Source organism: Monodon monoceros, unplaced genomic scaffold, assembly GCF_005190385.1.
Source record: "Monodon monoceros isolate NGI ecotype Baffin Bay Population unplaced genomic scaffold, NGI_Narwhal_1 Super_Scaffold_12, whole genome shotgun sequence".
NCBI lineage: Eukaryota > Metazoa > Chordata > Mammalia > Artiodactyla > Monodontidae > Monodon > Monodon monoceros.
Window position 1 is genome coordinate 145,559,724 of NW_021703768.1, and position 24,136 is coordinate 145,583,859.

At 42.9% G+C, this 24,136-nt stretch overlaps 1 protein-coding gene across 6 annotated transcripts in view; it reads left to right on the forward strand.

Annotated features, from left to right (window-relative positions):
• KCNIP1 (potassium voltage-gated channel interacting protein 1) overlaps positions 1 to 22,653 on the forward strand; it is a 362,721-nt gene extending 340,068 nt beyond the window's left edge. For 2 of the 6 annotated variants that reach the window (XM_029217090.1, XM_029217092.1), the window contains exons 2-8: positions 10,808 to 10,932; positions 11,693 to 11,762; positions 13,176 to 13,246; positions 13,975 to 14,082; positions 18,417 to 18,521; positions 19,432 to 19,494; positions 21,794 to 22,653. In XM_029217090.1, coding sequence (XP_029072923.1) covers positions 10,808 to 10,932; positions 11,693 to 11,762; positions 13,176 to 13,246; positions 13,975 to 14,082; positions 18,417 to 18,521; positions 19,432 to 19,494; positions 21,794 to 21,841 — 590 coding nt within the window. In that variant the 3' untranslated portion in view covers positions 21,842 to 22,653. Of the gene's footprint in view, positions 1 to 5,930; positions 5,964 to 10,807; positions 10,963 to 11,692; positions 11,763 to 13,175; positions 13,247 to 13,974; positions 14,083 to 18,416; positions 18,522 to 19,431; positions 19,495 to 21,793 lie in introns of those variants that run through there. The other 4 variants (XM_029217088.1, XM_029217089.1, XM_029217093.1 and 1 more) reach the window with 4 other exon arrangements.
• Positions 22,654 to 24,136: the final 1,483 nt, after the last annotated feature.

Below are 24,136 nucleotides of genomic sequence, written 5' to 3' on the forward strand. Positions count from 1 at the left end.
TATATATTTTTTTTTTTTTTTTTTTTTGCGGTATGTGGGCCTCTCACTGCTGTGGCCTCTCCCGTTGAGGAGCACAGGCTCCGGACGCACAGGCTCAGCGGCCATGGCTCACGGGCCCAGCCGCTCCGCGGCATGTGGGATCCTCCCAGACCGGGGCACGAACCCGTGTCCCCTGCATCGGCAGGCGGACTCTCAACCACTGCGCCACCAGGGAAGCCCTATATATATTTTTTTGAGACATTTCATCTGGAAAACCTCCCATCTGATGGAAGTAGCAGTACTCAAATATTATTCTTGGTAGGACTCTGTTTTTCTCAGAACATTTTCAGGACTAAGGTGTAAATGAATGAGAAACATATAAATTCAATTTTGTTTAAAAGGGTCAGGAGGGTTTCAAGATTAAGAGAACCAATGCTTGGAGCAAAACATGATTTGAGTTTTATTGAACCAAGAAGACTGAAAAAAATGTCTGGAACACTCAGAAAAATCTTTATCAAGGCTCAGCACTCCTGGGACTCATCATTAAGTCTATAAAATTCAGAGCTGATGAGTTGTGCGCTGTGTGTGTCTGCTTGAGCTTATGACTCACCTCTAAGCCTTGGCTGTAAGAATCTCAGCTTCCAGGATTATACTTAAGGGTCCAAATGGAGCTTATTTCCCCCTCTGCTCCACACAGACACCAACAAGGATCTTCACCCCTGATTACCTTGGGGTAATTTGTCAATCAAAAGATGGTGTTAAAGTTGCCCAGAATAAACCAACAAACTATGTACAGGGGACAGTAAAAAATTACATTTTCAAATGCCAGCATGCTATCACTAATATAGTCTCCAATGTAACGAACATAGTTTAGGCAACATTAAAAATGAATCTCTGGAAACACGAAAAATATGATAAAAGAGGTAGCACAGCATTCAATTTCATGCACACTGTCACATAAATTATTTGCAGCTCGAGTATGTTATGCTCTTTTAAATTTCCCTCTGGGTACAGTTTTAATGGCATCTTACAAGTTTCAATATGTCATATTTTCATTGTCATTCACTTCAAAATACTTTCTGATTTCCATGAGATTTCTTCTTTGATACATGGGACACTCAGGAATTGGAACCATGTTGCTTGATTTCCAAACATTTGGAGATTTCCTTGTTTTCTTTTTGCTCTCGATTTCTTGTTTAATTTCCCTTTGGACAGAAAACATTCTGAATAATTTCAGTTCTTTGAACTTTTTTGAGATTGGCTTTAGGAGCCAGGAAACGATCAATTTTGGTAAGTGTTCTATGTGCACTTGGAAAGGGTGTGTATTCTATGATTGTTGGGTAAAGAGATCTACATGTGTCAGTGAGGCCAAGTTTGTTCATTGCATTGCTCATATCTTCTATACGCTTATTGATCTTTTGTTTTATCAGTTTCTGAGAGAGGTGTTTTAAAATCTCCAATTCTGATTATGAATTTGCTATTTCTCCTTTTGGGTCTGTTAGCCTTTGCTTTATATGTATTTTCAAGTTATTCTTTTTTTTTTTTTTTAACTTATTTATTTATTTATTTATTTTTGGCTGTGTTGGGTCTTCGTTTCCGTGCAAGGGCTTTCTATAGTTGCGGCAAGTGGGGGCCACTCTTCATCGCGGTGCGCGGGCCTCTCACTATCGCGGCCTCTCTTGTTGCGGAGCACAGGCTCCAGACGCGCAGGCTCAGTAGTTGTGGCTCACGGGCCTAGTTGCTCCACGGCATGTGGGATCTTCCCAGACCAGGGCTCGAACCCGTGTCCCCTGCATTGGCAGGCAGATTCTCAACCACTGCGCCACCAGGGAAGCCCTCAAGTTATTCTTATTGCATACTAATTTAGAATTTTGTTGTCTTCCTAGTGAATGGCCCCTTTCATTATGAAAACTCCCTCTTTCTCTCCAGCAAAGCTTCTTGCCTTAAAGTTTATTTTAGCTGATGTTAAAATAGCCATGACAGGATTTCTTGATTCGTATTTGCATGCTGTATCCTTTTACATTCTTTTAGTTTTGCCTTTGCTGTGTCTTTATGCTTGCAAGCAGCATTTAGTTAAGGTTTGGTTATAACTTGAAGATTGCTCTCTTGTATGGAAGATTTTCTATTTGTTTTTGTACTTCAGCAGTTGTACTGTGATGTTCTTAGCGTGGTTTTTCTTTGTGATTATCTCCTTGAGGTTTGTAGTCTTCTTGAATCTGTGGCTTGATTTATTATATCCATTTTTTAAATTCTCATTTATTTATCTCTTCAAATGTTGCTTCAGCATCATTCTTTCTCTCCTTCATTTTTGGAACTCCAATTATACCTAAGTTAGAATTTTTCATCATGTCTTATGCTCTTATCTGTACTTCCCATTTTTTTCTCTCTTGTGCATCATTAAGTATATTTTTCTTTCGACCTATCTACCAAATCATTAATTTTCTCTTCATCTGTGCATGACCTACTGATAAATTGGTCTATTTGGTTGTTAATTTTGGCTGTTACACTTTTCAATTCTAGAATTTTAAACTTACTTTCTTGTATATATTCTGGTCCTCTGGTAGAATTCTCCATCTTTTTTATCTATTTTCTTGAGCATCTTTCATTATTATTTTAAAGCCCATGCTTGATTGGTCCAATATCTAAATCCCATAAATCTATTACTACATTGGTATATTCTATCTTTTTCTTTTGGTCCTGTCTCTTAATATGCCTGGCAAGTTTTCAATGAAAAGTGGACATTAGAATAAAAAATCTGTAAACTACCCCGCTGAGCCTTCAACTTCTAGGAGGTAACAGAGTAGGGGCAGATAAACTTAATCCACACAGGGACTGAGCTATTTTGAGGCTGGATTTCAATCTTTGTAAGGCCTGATCTATTTCTAATTTGTTCTTGCTCCTAGTATGTAATCCTTTAGGGGTCAAACTGAAAGCCTGGGTGTTTACCAGGAACCCTCCTGCTAGGAAGACCCAGAACTCCAGCACTTAAGTCCCAACACTGTGAGCCTGCCAGAAGCTCTGTTTGGCTCTACCACATTTTGGCCGTGGCTTTTGCTCAGTTTCTCTTGACCTGTGTCACTTAGGCATTAGCAAAAGCCTTGAGGGAATAAGCAGCTACAGCTACCAGGCTCATTTCTCTGTTTCCCCTCCAGTCTGGGCCCCTCAAGTCCTGAATGTCTTTGTGGCACTGATCCAGTTTTTGTCTTCCCAGATCGCTGAGAGTTCTGCTCACATTCTTTGCTTAGCAGACCATTTTTGCTCAGTTCCTCCATCTCATTACCCATGCCACTTTAAACGCACTTGAGTTAAAAAGCAGCATTGATTGTCAGACTCACTTGAATGAGTTTTTCTTCCCTCCAGAATCATGGCTTCTAAAGTTCAGGCTATCTTGGTAGCTCTCCAAACAGATGTGATTTTCTTAATCCTCCTTTTCTAGCTTTTCTCAGTGGGAGGTCAGCTCTGCTACAAGAAAGCTTATAATTCTAGGGCCTTCTCGGCTTCTGTGCCTTTTCATATGCTGTTCCTTTGTCCCTCTTCCTTCAAGACTCAAAATACATTATCACCTGCCCTTGAAATCTTCCCTGCGGCCCCTTCTGGTCCCCTCCATCCAAGTGGCATTAGTTAACATATGTATATGTATAACTGATTCACTTTGTTATAAAGCAGAAACTAACACACCATTGTAAAGCAATTATACCCCAATAAAGATGTTTAAAAAAATCCACTAATTAAAAAAAATAATAAATGCAATACAGTAGTGAGAAAAAAAAAAAAAAGAGTTTCCTCCTCTGGGCTCCCAGTGTCTTAGCCATATCCACACTGCTTGGAATGATTTGCCAATGAAGAATTCCAGACCAGCAATTCACAATATTCTACAAACAGGAATATTATATTTGGCCCAATGCTGTATGTATAAATGTTAAATTCATTGATTACAGCTAGGAATCAGGACACAAATCATCTTTTAATAGTAGCATCTCTTGAAAAATCTGAAGATCTGGACTCACCAGGCTTAAATTCTACATGACAACAACTGACTGCATAACAGCTATTTCCCTTTCAGGGGCAATGGCTCGCCAGTTCTCAGTCCCCACCACTCTCTATGGTTGTACATACCTCATCCAACTCATCTAAATTACCTGCCAACTAATATTGGCATTTGAGTTTGTAATTCTTGGTCTATGTGTGTGCCCTACCCATCAGTCTAAGAACTCCATATGAACAGACATTATATCTTTTCATCTGTCTCCCAATACCTGTCACATTCCTGGCATGCCAGAGAAGCTCAGTCCATAGTTTTAGACATATCTCTGCAAGAATGCTGCTACCCGAGCATTTTTAGAGCAGTAAAACTATTCTGTAGGATACTATAATGGTGGATGCATGGCATTAGACATTTGTCAAAACCTATAGAACTATACCACACAAAGAGTGAACTCAAATGTAAACTATGGGCTTTAATTAAAAATAATATATCAATCCTGGTTTTTCAATTGTAACAAATATACCACACCAATGCAAGATGTTAAAATAGGGGACACTGTGAGGGTGGGGTACATGAGAACTCTCTATTTTCTGTGCAATTTTTCTATAAATTTAAAACCGTTCTAAAAATAACCTCTACTAGTAGGGCTTCCCTGGTGGCGCAGTGGTTGAGAGTCTGCCTGCCGATGCTGGGGACCACGGGTTTGTGCCCCGGTCCGGGAGGATCCCACATGCTGCGGAGCGGCTGGGCCCGTGAGCCATGGCCGCTGAGCCTGCGCGTCCAGAGCCTGTGCTCCGCAACAGGAGAGGCCACAACAGTGAGAGGCCCGCATACCGCAAAAAAAAAAACCTCTACTAGAAAAACAAATAAATACAAATGCTACCTATCAGAGTGATAAAAGCGGGCAACTAAATCCAGCAAAATAAGTTTCTCCCATGGGATTCAGGTCAGGAGACAAGAGCAGAAATACTTACCAAAGGACACCCACCTATACCACCACTTTTAGGGGCAGCATGAAAATAAGCCTTTCCTGCCTGGGGCTGTGGGTAAGGAGTGACTAAGACACACTTAAAGTGGTGGCTGGTCTGCCATATGCACTCTTGGTCAAGGATACTGGAAAGACAGGAGGAAGTTCACATAATAGCCTACAGAGGAAACTAGGCTGACCCCCAAATCGGTCCAAAAAGGCCAGCAGGAGAGCAGCAAATAGAGCCTGTTTCCCACTCTCTGGGACCTGGATCCACCTTACTCCACCGTGCAATGGAGGATTTTCCAGGTCTGATGTTTTTCCTTATGTTTTACATTCTGTGTAATAGGGGATTTTGCCTTCAACCGCCCTGCCCACTCATCCTAATGTGCTAATTCATTTTTTCAGTAGCCCTTTTTCCCCTTCTGCATCTGTGTTACTTATCAAGCTTGAGAAGGAAAGAGAGAAGCAAAGACTTGTAGATTGTAAGCTCCATGAGAGCAGGGAACAGTGTTGTTTCATTCACTGAGATACACATAGTAGGTACTTCATTGATAGTTGTTGAGTGAGTGAATAAAGAATCCTGCAAGAATGCAGTTTCAAATCACAAAGTGGCAGAGCGTGGCAATGGGGCCTCCGTTGTGGAGGGTTATCTTATAAACCACTCTTCAGTCAAACATGCAGGCATTTCCAAGGCCCATCCACATCCGTTCATCCTCTGCCCCATGCCATCCCGCCTCTCTTCGGGCTGCATGGCTGCGGGCATGCTCAAGGAGCTCCCTGCTGGGAGCCGTGGGCACCGCAAGGTGACCCGTTGCTCTTACCTGTTCTGACCATGGGAGAAGGTCAGTCCCAGCTCTGCTAACAAGAGGCTTCTTCGCATATGTCAAGCTGGATGGTGACCTGGACACCCTCAGAGCAGACTTCCATGGAAACTAAAAGCGTGTTTTGCTTGTTTGATGAGTGGTTTTGGTAAAATGTTTTCTTACTTTTTCCTAGACATCGCCTGGTGGTATTACCAGTATCAGAGAGGTAAAAAAGTGTAAACTAACTTGACTACTTTGCTCACATTACTTTCAGTAGGAGAGCTTCTTAATCAAGTATATATTTTGTAATTAGTCTTCTCACTGACCAACTTTCTGTGCCCCTTAACAACAAACCCCACCTAAACAGAAAGAGTTGGAAACATTCTTTTAGAGACAAGTTACAGGAAAAATTTTGCTCCCCTTAAGAAACTGATATGTTTTTCTCTCACAGACAATAAGATATATGTAAAATCTCAGAGCCAATTTGTGGCTCAAGTGTAGGAACTGCTTAGAACAAATGATCTGGATTTCTATGTTCTCTTTTTCCCCCGTGGTCTCGACCTCCTAATCTAAACAATATTTTCTGAGGCAGTTTTTCCTATTACCTTATCTCTTTTTATTTTATTATATGTATTTCATATAATCAGCTTCAAGTCCTTTGTGAAACAAAGCAGAATGTGTTTAAATAAACAAATGGTGAGGGAGAGAGAGGTGGTAGCCTGGGTGATGTGAGGTAGGAGAATGGTTGTGGGTGGAAGGGCAAGTAGGTATAGACCAGGAGCCCAAAACTCAGATGCCTGCAGGACCAAGCAGGGAACACAACTGAAGTAAGGGAGCCAGGGGTGAACAGAGGGCGCACTAGAGGCTTTCACTGCTCAGAGGGATCAGCCCCTGCTCAGCTCTGATAAGCTGTTACCTTGTGAGAAGTTGAGACCAAAGTTATCAGAGAATCCCATTTTCCAAGAGAAATCAGAAATCCAAACTTGTGCATGAATCTCTCAACTTTAAATATTGGAAATTCCAAACAAAATTAAAACACATTTTATGGGCCAAACAAGACTTATCTTTGGACTGTGTTCATGCCAATGACCAACACATTTTGTAACCTCAAACCTAAATGGGTGGTTACACAATCCAATCCAGAGACCCCATGATGGAGAAAATATTTTCCAGTACAGGAAGAAGGAGATGGTTACAGCCATGGTCTTTGGTCATGTAATGGTTATGGACCTAACAGAGGAGACCCTCAGCAGAGAGAAGACCAAAGACTTGGGCCGTCCTATTGCTCACAGTCTAAGGGCCTCACTTGTACACGGGCACAGAGCTTGTCAAGAGCAGAACTACTGCAAGGATGGTTACAATCAATTTGCAGTTTTGTGCTCGAGGGAAGCAGAAGCCATTGTAGAGGCACATGGAAGCCAGATCTATAAAACAGGCCCTGGACTGGCTGGATTTGACGTCCAGTCCTGTCACCAGCTGGCTATGTCACCTAGGACTCAGGCAAAGCCAGTTAGTGACAGAGTGTGGCAGACATCTCCCGTGCTAGAAGTCCTCAACATGGGCTCCGTGTGTTTGAAAGATACAGGAACTCATGGAAAGTAGAGGCAAAGTGCCACGGTTAGGTGCATTTTATTTTTCTTAGAGGGCCTATCGCTTTCATCCACACTCAGAAGAGTCTGTGACCCCAAAACATTAAGGTCCACATAATCTGAATCATCTCCTCCAAACTTTCCTTCAGTCTGGGAATTACCTGTGTAGCATCCTCTACAATTGGTTATTCTATCTTGCTTTAACTGCCCCCAGTGATAGATTGTTCGTCACTTTTTAAGGTACTTATAGTTAGAAAACTCTTGATCTGTTAGGACCCCCATCTTCCTAATATTCTGATGGAGAGGGTAATGTTCCCCCACTTCCCACTACACACAAAGTTTTAGTGGGACAACGGGCATGAAAACATTTTACAGAGTAAAAGTAGTTTACAAACAAAAGTATTCTGATTTACTCTTTTTTTTTTTTTTTTTTTTTTTGCGGTACGCGGGCCTCTCACTGTTGTGGCCTCCCCCGTTGCGGAGCACAGGCTCCAGACGCGCAGGCTCAGCGGCCATGGCTCACGGGCCCAGCCGCTCCGCGGCATGTGGGATCTTCCCGGACCGGGGCACGAACCCGTGTCCCCTGCATCGGCAGGCGGACCCTCAACCACTGCGCCACCAGGGAAGCCCTCTGATTTACTCTTGTTAGGTAGTGATCACCATTGTATTAGATCTCTGGGTTAATTTTTATCTTTATCATCCAAACTCAACCTGACTTAGTAACTGGCTCAACATTATTTTTAATAATAAAAATAATAATAACAAGCAACACTTGGCCTCAGAACTCTTAACAAACCTCAGAAGAAACTGTCAAGGAGGCTCGCATCTGTTAATTCTGTTTCCTCTTCCTCCAACCAGAGAGCTGGGCCACCCCCCTTCCCTTAGTGGGACTGCCTGGATAGCACTCAGAGGCTCCCCAGGGGAAAGCAAGGATTTTAAAACCTCCACAGCCCCTTTCAGAGTTTCTTCAGAATATATTTACAGTGGCCAGAACCATGAAGCATACAGAGAAAGAGAAGGGAGAGCTGATGTGAGGGAAAAGAATGCTTAAATTATGCAGAAGCCATTGTAGAGGCACCCATAAGGTTGCTACGAGTGTAGGCAAATTAAATTAGTGTTTTCCATTCCCAAATCATGACCATGAGAGTCACAATCAGCACATTTTTATAAAGGAATGATTAAATTTGAGAACAGAGTATATCCCACATTACTGAGGGAAAGTACCATTTCATGAAATGGTACTCTATTTCATGAAACCCTTGCTTCAAAACATTTTATAAAATTTTCCCTTTATGTATACTGGATTGTGATGTAAATTGTAATTCTTACTATGAAACACAGTAAAAAGAAATTCAAGAACCACTGGTTGAAGCCCCTAACACCCACCGTGCGGGCGATTTCCCAGCATCAACATCTTGAATCCCAAATATGTAAATTTCCTTCAGCAACTGATGTTACCATAGTCTGACAATGATGAAGAAGCAAAACAAAACAAAACAAAACAAAAGCTTGGCAGTCAATATTCAGATGTTACAGAATCTCACCATACAGAAACTGATCCTGCTGGTCAGACAGTAAACAAACCAGTTCGATCTTAATGAAGTGGTTTTAATATTTGATATATCTATATATCTATAACCAGTGCATTCTTAAGGAAAGAGACAAGTGCAGTTTCTGAGTCAGAAAGATTCTCTCAAATTTCTGCAAAGAGATTTCCCTGAGCCTGTAAAGAATCTAGTCACAGTCAATACTGAAAAAAAAAATCTTTTAAGCTTCTGGATAAGATAAACTCGGAAATGTATACTAGATGCCTTCAAAAATACACCTTTTCTTCCAAAAATACATTTGCGTCTTCCTTATTTACATTTTAATATAACTTTCACCTCTTTTCAGGGATAAACATCTGTGCATTTTTAAAAATAAAATTGCTATTAAATCTAATGCTAGGAAATTTAAACCAACAACTTGAATTCTAATTTTAAATGAGTTGAAAATATATGTGAGTATTCTGAATTAGACTTACGTGGGGTTTTCTGTTTGTTTGAGAATGCTGCGGTATTCAAGTAATTGCTACTTAACTTGTTAGCTAGAAACATAACAGTATTTAAAGGCTCTATTCAAATTATAAGGAAATTGGCCACTTCCAGCTGTTTGGCATAAACAGAGTCTTATTTATATTGAATAATCTGCTTTACTCTTTGTAGGATAAGAGGATATATGTTTCCCAGTATGTAAGAAAGATGACAGTTGGGAATTGTTACCAGGTTCTTCTGTCTCTCCCTTGGAATCTTACCCAAATGCCCATTACCTTAGAGAGGAGATAAAAGATATAAACTCACTTTGATGGATTCCTTTTGCATTGAGATCAGCGTCTCAAAGGAAAACTGACAATTGCAGAGAGAATCTGATGTAAAAGACTGACACTGGCTAGGGAAGTGCACACAGTGTAATGCACCTGCTCATCCTGTTCTATCAGATAGAAACTCAGCCTGTCCTCGCTCTCCATCATCATGGAGTGATGCCCATCTCATGACTACTCTTGCCAGCCCCTATTTACAGTTGTTCAATACATGGATTTGGTGATATCTGCATGGCAACAATGGGCCAAGAAGGTTAGATGGAGGAAAACACTCACTTACCTTCTGTGATGGTAAAACGTTGAAAGTTACACTTATTTAGATTTTGTGATCCTACAGTAGGAGATGGACAGAGCAATGGGATACTTTAAATGACACTTTCTAAATACCTGGGGCAAAATTATATTGCATTATATAATAGTATGTGTAGGAGGGATAAACTACTACTTAAAACAACTGTTTTTAGAGCTCTTCAAATACTTCAGAAGCTTTCATTTATATAAAGTAGCTCCCATTTAAGTCATTTTCCTATTATTTAAGGATGTCTGGTAGATATTACAATACCGGGAAGTGCATTCATATTTTTAAATTAATACTTAACATGCTGTAATTTGTACTTTTTGCCAAATCAAGCTAGTCTTCCTCTAGTTTCCTAAATGGTGAGAGTTTACTCTGTTTTTTTTATGAATTTGTCTCCCTTTGCTGTTTGGAGGATGTTGGTCAATCTGCTCACTTACCTGTGTCTCTAGAATATTCAGATGGTTCAATGGGCAGCAAACTGAAGATGCAGAGCAGTTATTTTGAAAGAAAAGGAAATGTTTTCATGTGGACTTATCTTTAGCACTTCTGCCCTCATCTCCACTTGGAACACGTTTATCTCCAAGGCTGAAGCTCCCTCCCTAGGTGGTATCCGACACAGCTGCAGTAATGGCTGCACCGATGGTAAGACAGAAAGTGACTGAGCGGGGAGGTGGGGTTCAAAGCAGGAAGGTCATCTGCAGTGTGACCCCCAGCCCATGACCCTATGTCTCAGGTCACCACACCACCCTTTTGACAGCCCAGACTGTGGGCTGACAAGTGACCACCAAGGTTAGCTGCTTCAATGCCATCTCCTCTGGTTCCAGATAAGATTGAAGACGAGTTGGAGATGACCATGGTTTGCCATCGGCCTGAGGGACTGGAGCAGCTTGAGGCCCAGACCAACTTCACCAAGAGGGAGCTGCAAGTCCTTTATCGAGGCTTCAAAAATGTAAGACCCACAGGGCCTCTGAAGGCCCAGGCAGGATTTCCCATTTGGGACTAAGCTCTCCCAAGTGCCAAAGGGACCCATCAGAGAGATTTTTGCACATGTGTAGTTGTAAAAGGAAGGCCAAATCTATAAAGGAAACAGGAGAGCAAGGTCACCTGGCTAGAGGAAGATGCCAGGCAAGAATGAGGCAGTCTCAGTAGATGGGAAATTGGCCAACAGCCCAGAGACTTCACAGGATGGCACAGCCTTGGCCCAGATACCAGCCTTAGCGTAACCCATTCACACTGTCAATACTGTTAGTGCCCCAGAAATGATGGGATTTAGGTCTGCTGCTAACCAAGCTCACAGACTGAAGTACAAGCCTGATAGCCAATGTATTAATTTACCTCAATTTCATATATTTAACCTCATGGTAGCCTTGCTGGAAAGGTACTGGTAGCCCCATTTTACAGGTAAGGACACTGAGAATCAGAGACTGACTCACTCCGAGTTACAAAACTTAGAAGGGGCTGAGCCAGGATCCAAACCCAGGTCTTTCTAATCCCAAAGCCCAGACTCTTTCCACCTCACAGTGCCCGTTCTCTGATGACATCTCATCATTTTGCAAGGCAGCTTCAGTCCTAAGGTGGAACTATCTCCCAGCCACTCACCTTGGAGGTACGGAGGTGCACAGGTGGTTGCCCGGTCCCCGCCCACCAGGCATCACAAGGAACCCCAAGGCTCTCAGACAGTCCCGCTAACTCTCCCCCCCTTCACACAGGAGTGCCCCAGTGGTATGGTCAACGAAGAAACATTCAAGCAGATCTACGCCCAGTTTTTCCCGCATGGAGGTGAGTCCGATCTTGAAACAGATCCCTCCTGGCTCCCTCTCTTCATCCCCTGGCAGCCTTCCTTCCTCCAAGTTCATACTTCCTTGTTATCTGCCTCCTCCTCAAGGTTGGGGAGAACTCCGAGCAGAATTCCTCCCTTATTGCAGGGTGTGGAATTCACTGAAGCTTTAGCAGAAAAGAGCTCTGAAAATGGACCTTGTCCCAGAGAGGAGAGTGATAAAGCAATATCACAAAATCTCCTAACAGCTCTGTAAAGCTGGTATTGTTATCTGCGACCCGGGCAACTACGTCTCAGAGAGGCTAAGCAGCTCACGGAAGATTGCACAGCTAGTGAGCGGCAGACCAGAATTAGATCCCAAAGTGTCTGTCTAAAGCTTTGCCAAGATAGGCCTACCATTGTGCTATACTCCATCCTTTCCTTAAAACAGCTTTCCTTGAAAAAGAACTTTAGTAAATACCAGAGACTATAAAAATAAAGGAGTCCAAAAAGATGCAGGTTGAATAAAATTGTGCTTATAAATCAGGTTAGCAAGTGTGCCAGGCTCACAGCTGCTATGTCACTCTGCCTGACTCCTGCAGGAACCTGCTCTGACCCCACGGGTCTGGGGCATCAGAGGCTCTTCCTGTGGCTTCAATGTGTCACATGCCAACTTACTTCCTGCCCCAGGAGCCATCTCCTGCAGGTCCCCTTCCCCGGGTCCTGATGAAACAGAGATCCAAGTGTCCTAGACACTTCTTGGGCTCCGTTTCTCATGGACCTCTTCAGCAGCCTTCTTAGGTGTGGGACCCAGTACAGGACCACTCTCCCAGCTGGGGGCAGCTTTACTCCATGCAGGCCCCAGAACCGATGTTTGTTGAGTCCTATGGAGCCACTCTTATATTGAGTTTTTACTATGTGGCAGGCTTGTTGATGGATTTGATGCTATGGCTATATGAAAAGTTTAACATTGTGCAGAGATGGGAAGGTGAAGCTCAGAGAGGTTGTGTTAGACGCCTGGGGTTACACAGCTAGGTAGTAACAGAGCTGCTCTCCAAGACCAGGTCTGTCTGCTCCCTAATGGGTGCTCATTCCATGGCATTGTGCTGCCACTCAGAAGAGCATCTTCTCCACACAAGTCCCGTGTCATTCATCCAACAAGAATTATACACATAGACAGGCAGGAGCGTCTCTCTCTGGGGATGGCTAGACTTAGGAGCAAGGGCCTGTCTCAGCTCTTGCCAGAACTTCCCACCTAAACCCCAGAAAAGCCAAACGGGTCCCAGGTCACAGCAGCAGTTTTTCCCACTCTGTAATCTTCTCCCTTCTGTCACCCTAGCATCATTCTCTTCTCTTTCTTACTGTTTTTAAGTGATCTCACTCCCCCCTGCAGGACCCCTGCTCCCATCACCTGCTTTTCCTTCTGTGCCTTGCAGATGCCAGCACGTATGCCCATTACCTCTTCCATGCCTTCGACACCACGCAGACGGGCTCCGTGAAGTTCGAGGTATGCTTGTCTCTGAGAGGCCCCGGGTCCCCATCACTCTTCCTCTAAACCATGGAGATGTTGGGAGAAGGAGTGGACCATCAAATGCTTCAGTCCTTTACCATTTAACAAGGATTTCCTGAAGATAGAAGAAGCAATTGCCCTTACCCTCCAGGAACTCAGGACCTCAGGGACTAACAGTAACAGTCTAATCGGTCGCATGCACACCGTGCTGACCATGCTGCAGTCTCTGTACTTAGTGCTCTGCATGTATTAACTCATTTAATCCTCACGGTAACCCTAACAAGGTAGGGTTCTATTATTTATTATCGGTTTACAGCAGAGGAAATTAAGGCAGAGAGAGATTGAGTTGCTTTCCCAAGGTCAAACAGTAAGTGGTAAAGGAGGGCTTTGAACTCAGGTGGTATGTTTCCAGAGTCCATGCTCTTAGCCACCAGATGATGCCACCACTTGTACAATAATTGTAGCCATGGGATAAGGCAACAGTAGGTGTCAGCACACACTGAGCTCCGTTCTTCCTCCAGAAGCTCCTTCCCAAAAATGGGGCAAGGTAGGCAGTGGAAGGGGAGTGGGGCTGTTCACTGAGCTTGGCCACATCCTTCTGGGGACAGAGGACCTGGGAGATAACCATTCTGTAAAAGCAGTCACAGAGTCTGACCCAAAGACAGAGCTTCACCCCACCCGATGGCTTGGTGGTTAATGTCTCTCATGCCTCTTCCACTTCTCAGGACTTTGTAACTGCTCTGTCGATTTTACTGAGAGGAACCGTCCATGAGAAACTAAGGTGGACATTTAATTTGTATGACATCAATAAAGATGGATACATAAACAAAGAGGTAAGTGAGCTGAGGCCAGGGGCATATGCGAGAGCTACAGGGAAGGCACCTAATTAGAGAGAAAACAGCCTTAGTCATGAGGATGAAATGGTCCAAATGAGGAGGGATCTGCTTTGGGGCAGAGGTGGTTCCTGACAAAATGAAGGTCACCTTTGACCTCCCCCATTGCCCTACCCTGCCCTGTCCACGGGCACTCAAGAAAGGATTAAGCAGATTCATTCACTCTCACTTATTCAATGCACATTCTAAAGGGGGTATAAATAATTTATTTCAGTGTAGAGTAACTCCTCCCACGGGAATTTGCATTTTAACAGGTTAACAGCCACATGTTAAAGGTAAAAACTGGAATAGTAGCATTGCAGGCATCACCTAGAAGAGAAAAGAGAGATCTTTGAGGAAGAGGAGATTCCAGTTGAATCATATGAGCCACAACCTATTTTGCCTACTAATAAAACCTCAGAAGGGGGTCAGGTGCAGCCATCTCTAAATAAATCATCACAAATAAATTTCTGAATCTTCACTGCTTGACACTTTTAGAGCCTCAAAGTATATGTGGTATCTAGATAGTGAAATACCCACAGGTCTATCTCAAAACTCACTTTGGTATCTACTGTATCCTGGCATCTCAGTCAAAGCTTGGATTTAGCATCTTATAGCATCCCACTTCCTGAGATCCTGTGTGCCAGGTACAGTGCATGGAGTTACAAATGTCATCTCTAATCTTCACCTCAACCCTGCAGGTTTCTCTCCAATTCTCATTCCTCATTCATTCAGTCATGGATTTGCTCAACATATATTTGAGGGCTTATTAGATGTTCTAGGTGCTGAAGATAAAGTGGTGAACAGTCCCCAAAATGTGAAAATCCTAATATCCACTAATAGCAGATGTGGTAAGAATTCCAGTAAATACATATAATGGAATGACAGGTGGCCATTTAAAACCATGTAAGAGCAATCAGATATAAAAATTTGTATGTTACATTACATTTTAAAAATCACTATACAGTAGTATGTATAATATTATCTCAACTTTGTAAATAATTAAATGCTTCTATATATACTCAATATCTTATACTCCAAAATATTCAAATACTACTTTACAAAATATATAAGGGAAGGACCCTAAAATGAGACTTATAACAAGATCTTCAACCTTGATTCAACCACTATTGCATCACTAAATAATCTTACTAACTCCTGCTCCCTTTTTTTAATTTGCAAACTAGACAGAACTGTCCCCATTAATACTCATCAGACCTTTCTGGATGGCAGGATTAATAAAGTACTCCTTAAAAGGAAAAGAAAGTGTGGATAAGCAGCTTCTTAGAAAAGATAGCTGGATCTTCCCCAGGCAGTCATTTGGAAATAGTTTCATCAAAACTGTAGGCAATGAAAAGCCTGAGAGAGCAATCAAAATTTATCTTTAAGTCCTCCTGCCGATGCAGGGGAAACGGGTTCGTGACCCGGTCCGGGAAGATCCCACATGCCGCGGAGCGGCTGGGCCCGTGAGCCATGGCCGCTGAGCCTGTGCGTCCAGAGCCTGTGCTCCGCGGCGGGAGAGGCCACAACAGTGAGAGGCCCGCGTACCGAAAAAAAAAAAAATGGGAGTGCTATTTAAAAAAAAGAAAAGATGGGGGGCGGGGTATGTCAAAAGACCACAGAAGTCAGCCTGAAGGAGTTCCCAACAGCCAAAGCCAGAACAATTTGAGCAACAAAATACAAATTGATAGTTTTGGGTTATAACCTATAAAATAAACTAAATGTCCATGAGTCCTAACTAATATATATGTACAAATAATATATTATGTATTTAAATAAATAATAAATATGTATTTAAATTAATGAATACATAAACAAATGGGGGAGGGGAAGGACAACTCTTCCTTAAAGAATTCCAATTAATAAACATAGAAGGAATAAAGGAAATACAAAATCCCCATTAAGCAAACATTACAGTAATAATTTTTGCAGGCAAGATCCACTAACAGATTCTAAGATCAGTGGAGAAGCTTGACAGGCACCACCTTAATCAAGTGATCAAGGTTAACATCGCCAGTAATAAGACATAGCAACACCATGTACCTCTTTGATATGTTGCACCAAGAAGGATATAACATCACTTCTACGGTATTCTTGTCAAAAATGCATAACTTCAGTCTAATCATAAGACAACCAGGGACTAACCCAAACTGAGAGACATTCTACAAAATAACTGACCAGTACTCATATCAAAAGAGTCATGGTCTCCAAAGACAAAGACAGAATGAGGCACCGTCACAGATCAGAGGAGACTAAGGAGACACAACAACTGAATGCGACGTGGGATCCTTGAACATAAAAAGGCATTGGGGAAAAAACTGATGGAGCCTGAATAAGCTCTATAGTTTAATAGTTTTGTGGCATTGTTTATAGTGTTGTAGTTACTAGTATTGTAGCATTATTACTTTCCTAGCTTTCATCATTGTGCTGTGGTTATGCAAGTTGTTAGCATTAGGGGAAGCTGGGTCAAAGGTATACATGAATGCTCTGTACTATTTTTGCAAGTTTTGTGTAAGTCTAAAATGATTAATAATAGGTCAAAAAACAAAACAAAAACAATTAAATAAAATAAGCACATGGAATGAGGAGTAGCAGCAAGGAACCCAAGATAGAAGCTGTCCCCCGGGTCTCTGTAGACACTCCATCAGATATCCTGAAGACAAGTCTGCCTTCCTACATTCTTTTCCCCCGTTCCAAGTAGGGGATGGGGAAGCCCATGGAACACTACTTCTGGCCAGTGTGATCAGGAAAACACCACAGAGCCACTCAACAGTGACTGGGCTCCCAGCCCATGGCAGGCATGGTGCCAGGTGCAGAGAACTTAGCAATGAAGGATCAAGCATGTGTCCTCAGAACTCACATTCTTGGGGAAACAAATCTATAGAGCAATAAAAAGAACAAGTTAATTATTTTAATGTGTATGTGCTGATCACTTATTCCATATCAATGAAAGATTAGAAAGGAAATATGAAAGAATTTGTAACATCTATCTGGCCCCATCAATCAAGAATGGTAATTTTTGCCTTTGTAGAAAGGGATCTTTTGGTTACAAAGCTAGAAAATCATCAACATAAACGAGCTTAAGCTGAGAGATTTCTTGTAAAGATATAGGTAGTTTCTCTAAAAAGTCTTTTAAAAAATAAATAATTTTTTAAAGTGAAAAAGAAGATATAGGTCGTTTGGTGTAACACATTTAATCCCCATTCAAGCTAGAAAGTTGTTAGTCTCCCCCCATGTCACACCAGTCTCCTCTTCGTATTCCTCTCTTTCCTCTCCCTCCTCCAGCATTGTCTTAGATCAAGTTGGCCACACTCTCCCCTGCAGGAATGATAGGTTCGGTTGGCAGCAACATGGGGGGCGGGGCGGGGCGGGGGGAAGACCTCAGAGGAGGTTTTAGTGGATAGGGTAACCATTCTCAGACGCTGCCTCTCCGGGGCTTCTCTTGGCCCTTGTTACTACCTCTGTCTTCTTCAACTGCTTTTCTCAGAGAGAGAGAGAGAGAGAGAGAGAGAGAGAGAGAGAGAGTGTGTGTGTGTGTGTGTGTGTGTGTGTGTGCGTGCACGTGTGCTCATGAGAATATTTCTCTGTCCTCCCCCGTGTCCCACCTCCCTTCTCCCTCTACTCCTCTACTCCCCTCACTTCTCTTCTTTCTCTCCCTTCCTCCCAGAATTCCTCTCATCTCCTCTACTCCACCTGCTCCAGTCTACTCTTTATGGAAGTTCTTCCCTGTAATAGAATAATTTTCGGTGTCTGCTCTCTCCTGAGCTCAGCTAAAACCCGGAAGTGGTTTGCCCATGGCACCAGCTCCAACTCTTCACTCAGACTTCTCAAGAGATAGAAATAGAGTGGCTCAGCTGTGTAGTTGGATGTCCACATTTGTTCCAGTCAGCTGTGGTCACAAGTGACAGGTGACCTGGTACAAACACAGCCACCCAGGCCAACCATTCAAAGGAATTATGGAGCGGAGAGAGGGTCTTCCAAAAATGGGGTGTGGGTTGATCAGTACATGAATATGTCCGCTCAGCTCCCACTTATAACCCCTCACTGAGGAATGCTCAGGAAGAGGCAAGCTACCCAAGAGCTTCTGACGACAAAGAATTTTCCACTGCCCTCTCTCTGGAAGGAGGCTCCCAGAATATAGCCCCTTCAGCTTGCTTTCTAACTCCCTCTCATCAGCTGAAGAAGTTCCTTTTAAACACTTTCATTCTCAAAGGAGACAAAGAGCCCCAGACTGTCACCCAGAGGAGCTTAACTTCCTGGTTCCCACACTGTGTGCTTCTGTGTCTCCTCTCCAGGAGATGATGGACATTGTCAAAGCCATCTATGACATGATGGGGAAATACACGTATCCTGTGCTTAAAGAAGACACTCCAAGGCAGCACGTGGATGTCTTCTTCCAGGTAAGAGCACACACCTGTGCGTGAGCTTTAAGCTCAACTTAGATCAGTCAACCCACGAGCCTCTGAGCAGTGGTTTGTGTCCAAGCCTGCACTACAGATGGTAGGAAACAGAAAAGAATTACAAGATATCTTGCCCTCCAGGAATAGATTATCTCATTAAATGGACAAGTATGCACTACAGAAGAGAATAAGGAAGAATATTATTAAGTATAAGTGGTAGAGTATGGACTCTAAACTCCATAAAAATGGTTGGGGGATCAGAGTAAACAGAGAAGACGTCATTAAGCACATCTGTGTAGGTGTTAAGCATTTGTGTCTGGGGAGTAAGGGGAAATCAGGTGGAAACTAGGGTGGCTTGGAAACTGGGGTGAGCTCTCTAGACCGAAGAGTTTAGCCTTGCTCTGGTAAAAAGTAGTTGCTGTTAGTCCGTGAATAGAAGAGTGGCAAAATCTTAATAGTGTGCTAATAAAAAAAATTAACCTAGCAGGAGAGTATCAGAGAACATCAGAGCTCATTCTAGTCTAATCCTCTCACTTTGCAGATGGGAAAAGCAGAGGCTCAGAGAGGCTTAAAGATTCACTCAAGGTCACACAGTAAGTGACAGAGACAGAAGTAGAACCTCTCATGTCCAGTGTTCTTTCTGCCAAATGGACAGGCTAGAAGTGAGACTGGGAAAGACATGTTAGAGTGTCAGCAGAATAATCTGGTGATGAGAAGATGAGCATCTACAGCAAGTTTTTTAATTTGAAGGAAGCTCATGGGGGTCAAAGTGCTGTAACCAGGGCCTGGGTGGAGTTGTCTGGCCAGTGAAAGACCATCCTAATTCTCGGGGGAATGTTGGTTAACAGAAAGCAAGTTTTGGAATGCATATCACCAGATTCTTTAAAGTGCTTCTTGTTGGGTCTTTCAGAAAATGGACAAAAATAAAGATGGCATCGTGACTTTAGACGAATTTCTTGAATCCTGTCAGGAGGTAAGGAGAGATCTCGGGGCAGAAAACTTCTATATCTGGGAAAGGAAATCTGGGGCTTGGGGACAGGCAGAAGGGAGAAAATGAGAAACCTGCAGTTTCTCAGATTAGAGCCACCAGCATCACCATCACCAGCAACAACTCAGAATTTCAACAATCTCCACTCCTCAGACTGGTCTGTGGCTAGTCTTGGCTAAGCACAGGCTGAGCCACACAGACTAAGAAGGGGGATGTGAAAGCCCAGAGGGGGTCTCTGTGAAACTACAGACTTCCAAGTGGGCAACACTGTCATTTTTCAGTCTCCCTCTGGTTTGATGACCCACTCCCCAGACTACAAAGGGAGTAGCTGGAAAAAAATCTAAAGCTGTGATTCTTAAACCATAGTGTGCATAAGAATCGCCTGGGATGATTCTAAAAATTCACATTTCCAGGCCTCAACCCAGAGACTCTAGATCTGGGATGGGGATCTAGAAATCTTCACGTTAACAAAAGTGCCCTGACCAATGCTTCTAAAACTTCAATGTGCAAACCAGCCTCCTTGAAGTTCTTGTTAAAATGCAGATTCCCATTCAGAAGGTCAAGGGTGATGTTGATGTTGCTAAAAGGATAAACTGGCCCCAGAGTCAGCCAGAGACTGAACTGGAAATAATTGCTTTCCTCTAATTTAGAAAAATGCATTTATACTCCTACCTTTTCTCAGAAAGGTGCACAGTTACTCTGAGTTCCAGCCAATAAGAACTGCAAATGCAAGAAAGCTGGGGAGACGTTATTAACATGTAGTGAGCACCTACCAAGTTTTAGGTACATTAAGTAAACCTCACGTAATGTAAAAAACCCTGAGCAGTAGGGTCACTATATAGTGAAAATATTTAATAACTAGAGTAGACTGAGAATTGATCATTCTTAACTGACTTTGGCCAATGCCCTGGAACAGTGCCCTAAAGAACCCCTGCTAAAGTTGGTATTAACCTGTTAGTTGATGGATCTTTCGGTAGTCTAGGGGTTCTGGACCAGTTACCAGGTAGCCAGGTAGCTAGAGAGGCTCAGGTCAGCAGCTATTTACCAACAGGATTAGAACCATTTCCACACTTTAATCATTATGAACTAGCTGAACATCAGCATTCATCATACCCATTTTAAAGAAAACGGAGGCACTGCAGGTTAAGAGATGTGGTTAAAGCACAATAAGTGATAGAGATGGAACTTGAACTCCATCATTCTAATTTTAAATACCATGCCCTAGTGTACCATGCTTTTTTGACTTTGCTTAACAGTTTTTTAATCAATTTAGTTTCTCACATTAGCAAGCAATATTGATTAATTAACTCACTTCTTTTTCACAACCCACCCTATAAGTAGATACTATGATCAATGCCATTGCACACACGAAGAAACTGAGGCACAGAGAGACTAAGTAACTTGCCTAAGGTCACTCAGCTCGTAAGTGACAGAGCCAGAATTAGAATCTAGGCAGCCTGACTTCCGAATCCATATACTTAACTGTCAGGCAATTATACCTCCCTGTTCTAGAAACTTTTAAAAGATTTCAAATACCCATAATCAACTTTGTTGATTTTCTCTACTTTAGGTCTGCTTTCTATTTCATTTATGTGTGCTCTAAATTATTTCCTTCCTTCTGCTTTTTTTATTTTAATTCAATTTTTTAGGTTTTCTTTCTAGATTTTTGAGATGGAGGTTTAGATCATTGATTTTCAACCATTCTTTTCTAATATATGCATTTAAAGGGCTACATTTTCCTCTGAGTACTGCTTTAGATCCCCAAAATGTTGATATGTCACATTTTCATTATATTTTAATTCAAAATATTTTTCTCTGACCCATGGAATTAGAAATGTGTTGTTTAATATCTAAATATTTGAGGATTTACCACATTCCATACTTACTCCTTAGAGGATATACAATAGAAAAATGTAAACTAGAATAGAATAAAAAAGAAAAAACATGTGATCATCTCCATAGGTATAGGACAAACATTTGATAAAAATGCAATTGCCCACAGCTTCTTAAAAGAAGTAGTCCTCACTTGTTTACTGGAAAATTTGGGGTTTTTTTTTCTGAATTCCTCTTTAAAGCCAGAGAAGGTGCTTCTCCCTTTGAACTTCTCACTTTCTAGGTCCCCACCTACCCCTTACTCCCTGTTTCTCATACCCTTGCAGAGTTCTTTCTGAATAGGAAACCCATTCTGCAGATTTGCTCTGGAGATTTGAGAAGTTACAGAGCTTCTCAGGGAGAAGCCTCAGAGAATTCTAACCATCCTCTTCTCCCCCTCCTCCCATCCCAGGATGACAACATCATGAGGTCCCTCCAGCTGTTCCAAAATGTCATGTAACTGTGAACACAGCCATTCGGCTCTCAGAGACGTTACTAAACAACCAACTTAACACCTTGATCGGTCCTCCTTCTGATTTTACACGCGGACTCTTGGGACAGAAACACATTTTGCACTTTGGAAGAATTCTCTGCAGAGACATTCTGTGGAACCCAGGATCACGTGGCTCAGTCTCTGACTGCCAGCTCTTCCTCCTCCCTCTTCTTGAGAGAGACAAGATGAAATCGGGTTTGTTTTGGAAGCATGCTCATCTCTTCGTACTGCTGCCCTATGGAAGGTCCCTCTGCTTGAGCTTCAACAGTAGTGCACATTTTTCTGTTTGCGTGCCCCAGGCTACTGCCTCCAAGTCCAGCAGACCTTGATGTATCTGGAAGCAAGATGACCTTGAGCCAAATGCACATCAGCTTCTGATGGTCTCCCAAACCAATGTGCCTGTTTCTCTTTCTTTGGTGGGAAGAATGAGTATTATACAGAACAATTAGAATCTACTATGACTAGATTGGGAGAGCCAGCACCTAATGTATGCAGGATAGGACTGAATTATTAAGCATGGCATTGTCTGATGACCCAAACTGCACATGCCCTTTGTTTCCAGAGGCAAGGACAATAATGCTGTCTCATATTAGCATCTATGCTGGTGGTACAAGTCCCTTAACACGCACAGGAAGGGAGCCAATGCCCAGTGGCCCATGCCTCCACTCCATCTCCTGCTAGAGCCCAGCACTGCATGACCCTCCCAGAAAGCCCAGGATGCCTGCAAATTGCTGTAATTTTATACCATCTTCTAATCAATAAACAGAACTATTTCTTACGACCTTAATCTTCATTTCATCCATGACATTGGGCAGAGGAGGTAAGCTGTGAAAGGGAAGGCTAGCCTATTCCTTTGGCATCCAGTTATTAGTGCCTACATTGTGCCAGGCACTGTGCCAAGTAGCACATCACCCTCCCCTGCCCCCAAGCAAACATCCGATTCAAATGCAAATACTGTGACCATAAGCAAATACAGCTTAAAAATGAGACTCTTCACAACACCCCCCCTTCCAGAACAAGTGTCACCCCCAAGACCCTCTGGTATAGAAAGTCTGGAGCCTCATATGGTGTGGTTGGGGGTACAGAGATGAAGAGGTGGTCAGGACCCCCTGCTGAGGGACTTGGAGTCCAGGAGTTGATCAAGGGGCTTCAGCCTATAAACAGAAAATGATTGTTTATATTGGACACTGTGGGTCTTGGTTTCCTCATTTGACATCACATTTAAAAGATTAAGAGCTAACAGTGGCATTCTTGGAGGAAAAGCAATTTACTGAACCCCTGTTATGTGCCAAGGGCTGCACTAGGGGCTTATATGCATTATCTCATTTCATGGCAGAATGCTCTGGGAGGTAGAGTCTTCATTTTGCTGGTTTGCACACTGAAGCTCAGAGAAGTAAGGGAAACTGCCTAAGGCAGCACAGCTCCATAGAGAGATTAAACTCTTCCCGCTTTCTCCTAGAGCCTTCCTACTAGGGGATTCTGCCTCGCCCCAAGGAACTGAGAGTACCTCACACAAATCTCATTTATCTCCAGTCAGCTCAGAGAGGCAAAGGCATTCTTTGAATCCAAATAGTAGAGGAGAAAACAGATATAGAGAAGGGAAAAGCCTCAGGTACCCGTGGATCACTAGCGAGAGCAGGTCACCACACCTCTGCATGGATGAAATATTCCCAATCTGATTGCCATTGGCTGCTGCTGCTTTATGGCTGGAAATTACAGAGGCCACAGCTCTGTTTCTCTATTTGAGCTTCCTGAGTGCAGCCATGTGGTCATCTAAGGCTGCTGGACATGTGGCTGGCCCCTAGCAAGGCATATACTTAGGTCCAAGCAGACAATCTATTCTTGTGACCTTTCCACTGTGGGGTGTGAACCTGCATCCCGAGGCTGTACAATGTCTAGGCCATGGTTCTCCACCCTGGTTGCATATCATAATCACCTGGGGAACTTTGAAAAATGCCAACACCTGGGCCCCATCCCAGATCAATTGAAGTAGAATCTCTTGAGTGTAGAACCCAGGCATCAGAATTCCTTAGAAGCTGCCCACATGATTGTAAAGTGCATAGAGAGCCACAATGGGGACCATACCCAGTGCTGGGAATGGAGCACAGGACCTGAACCATCCCCCTGGCTACAGTGATTGGTTCAGAGCTAGGCTTGATACCTATGCCAGTCCACACAGCATGAATCTCAAGACTTGCACTGGGAACAATGGGGCAAAGATGCTCTCTCTCCTATTGGACATGAATGAGACAGCAGTCCTAG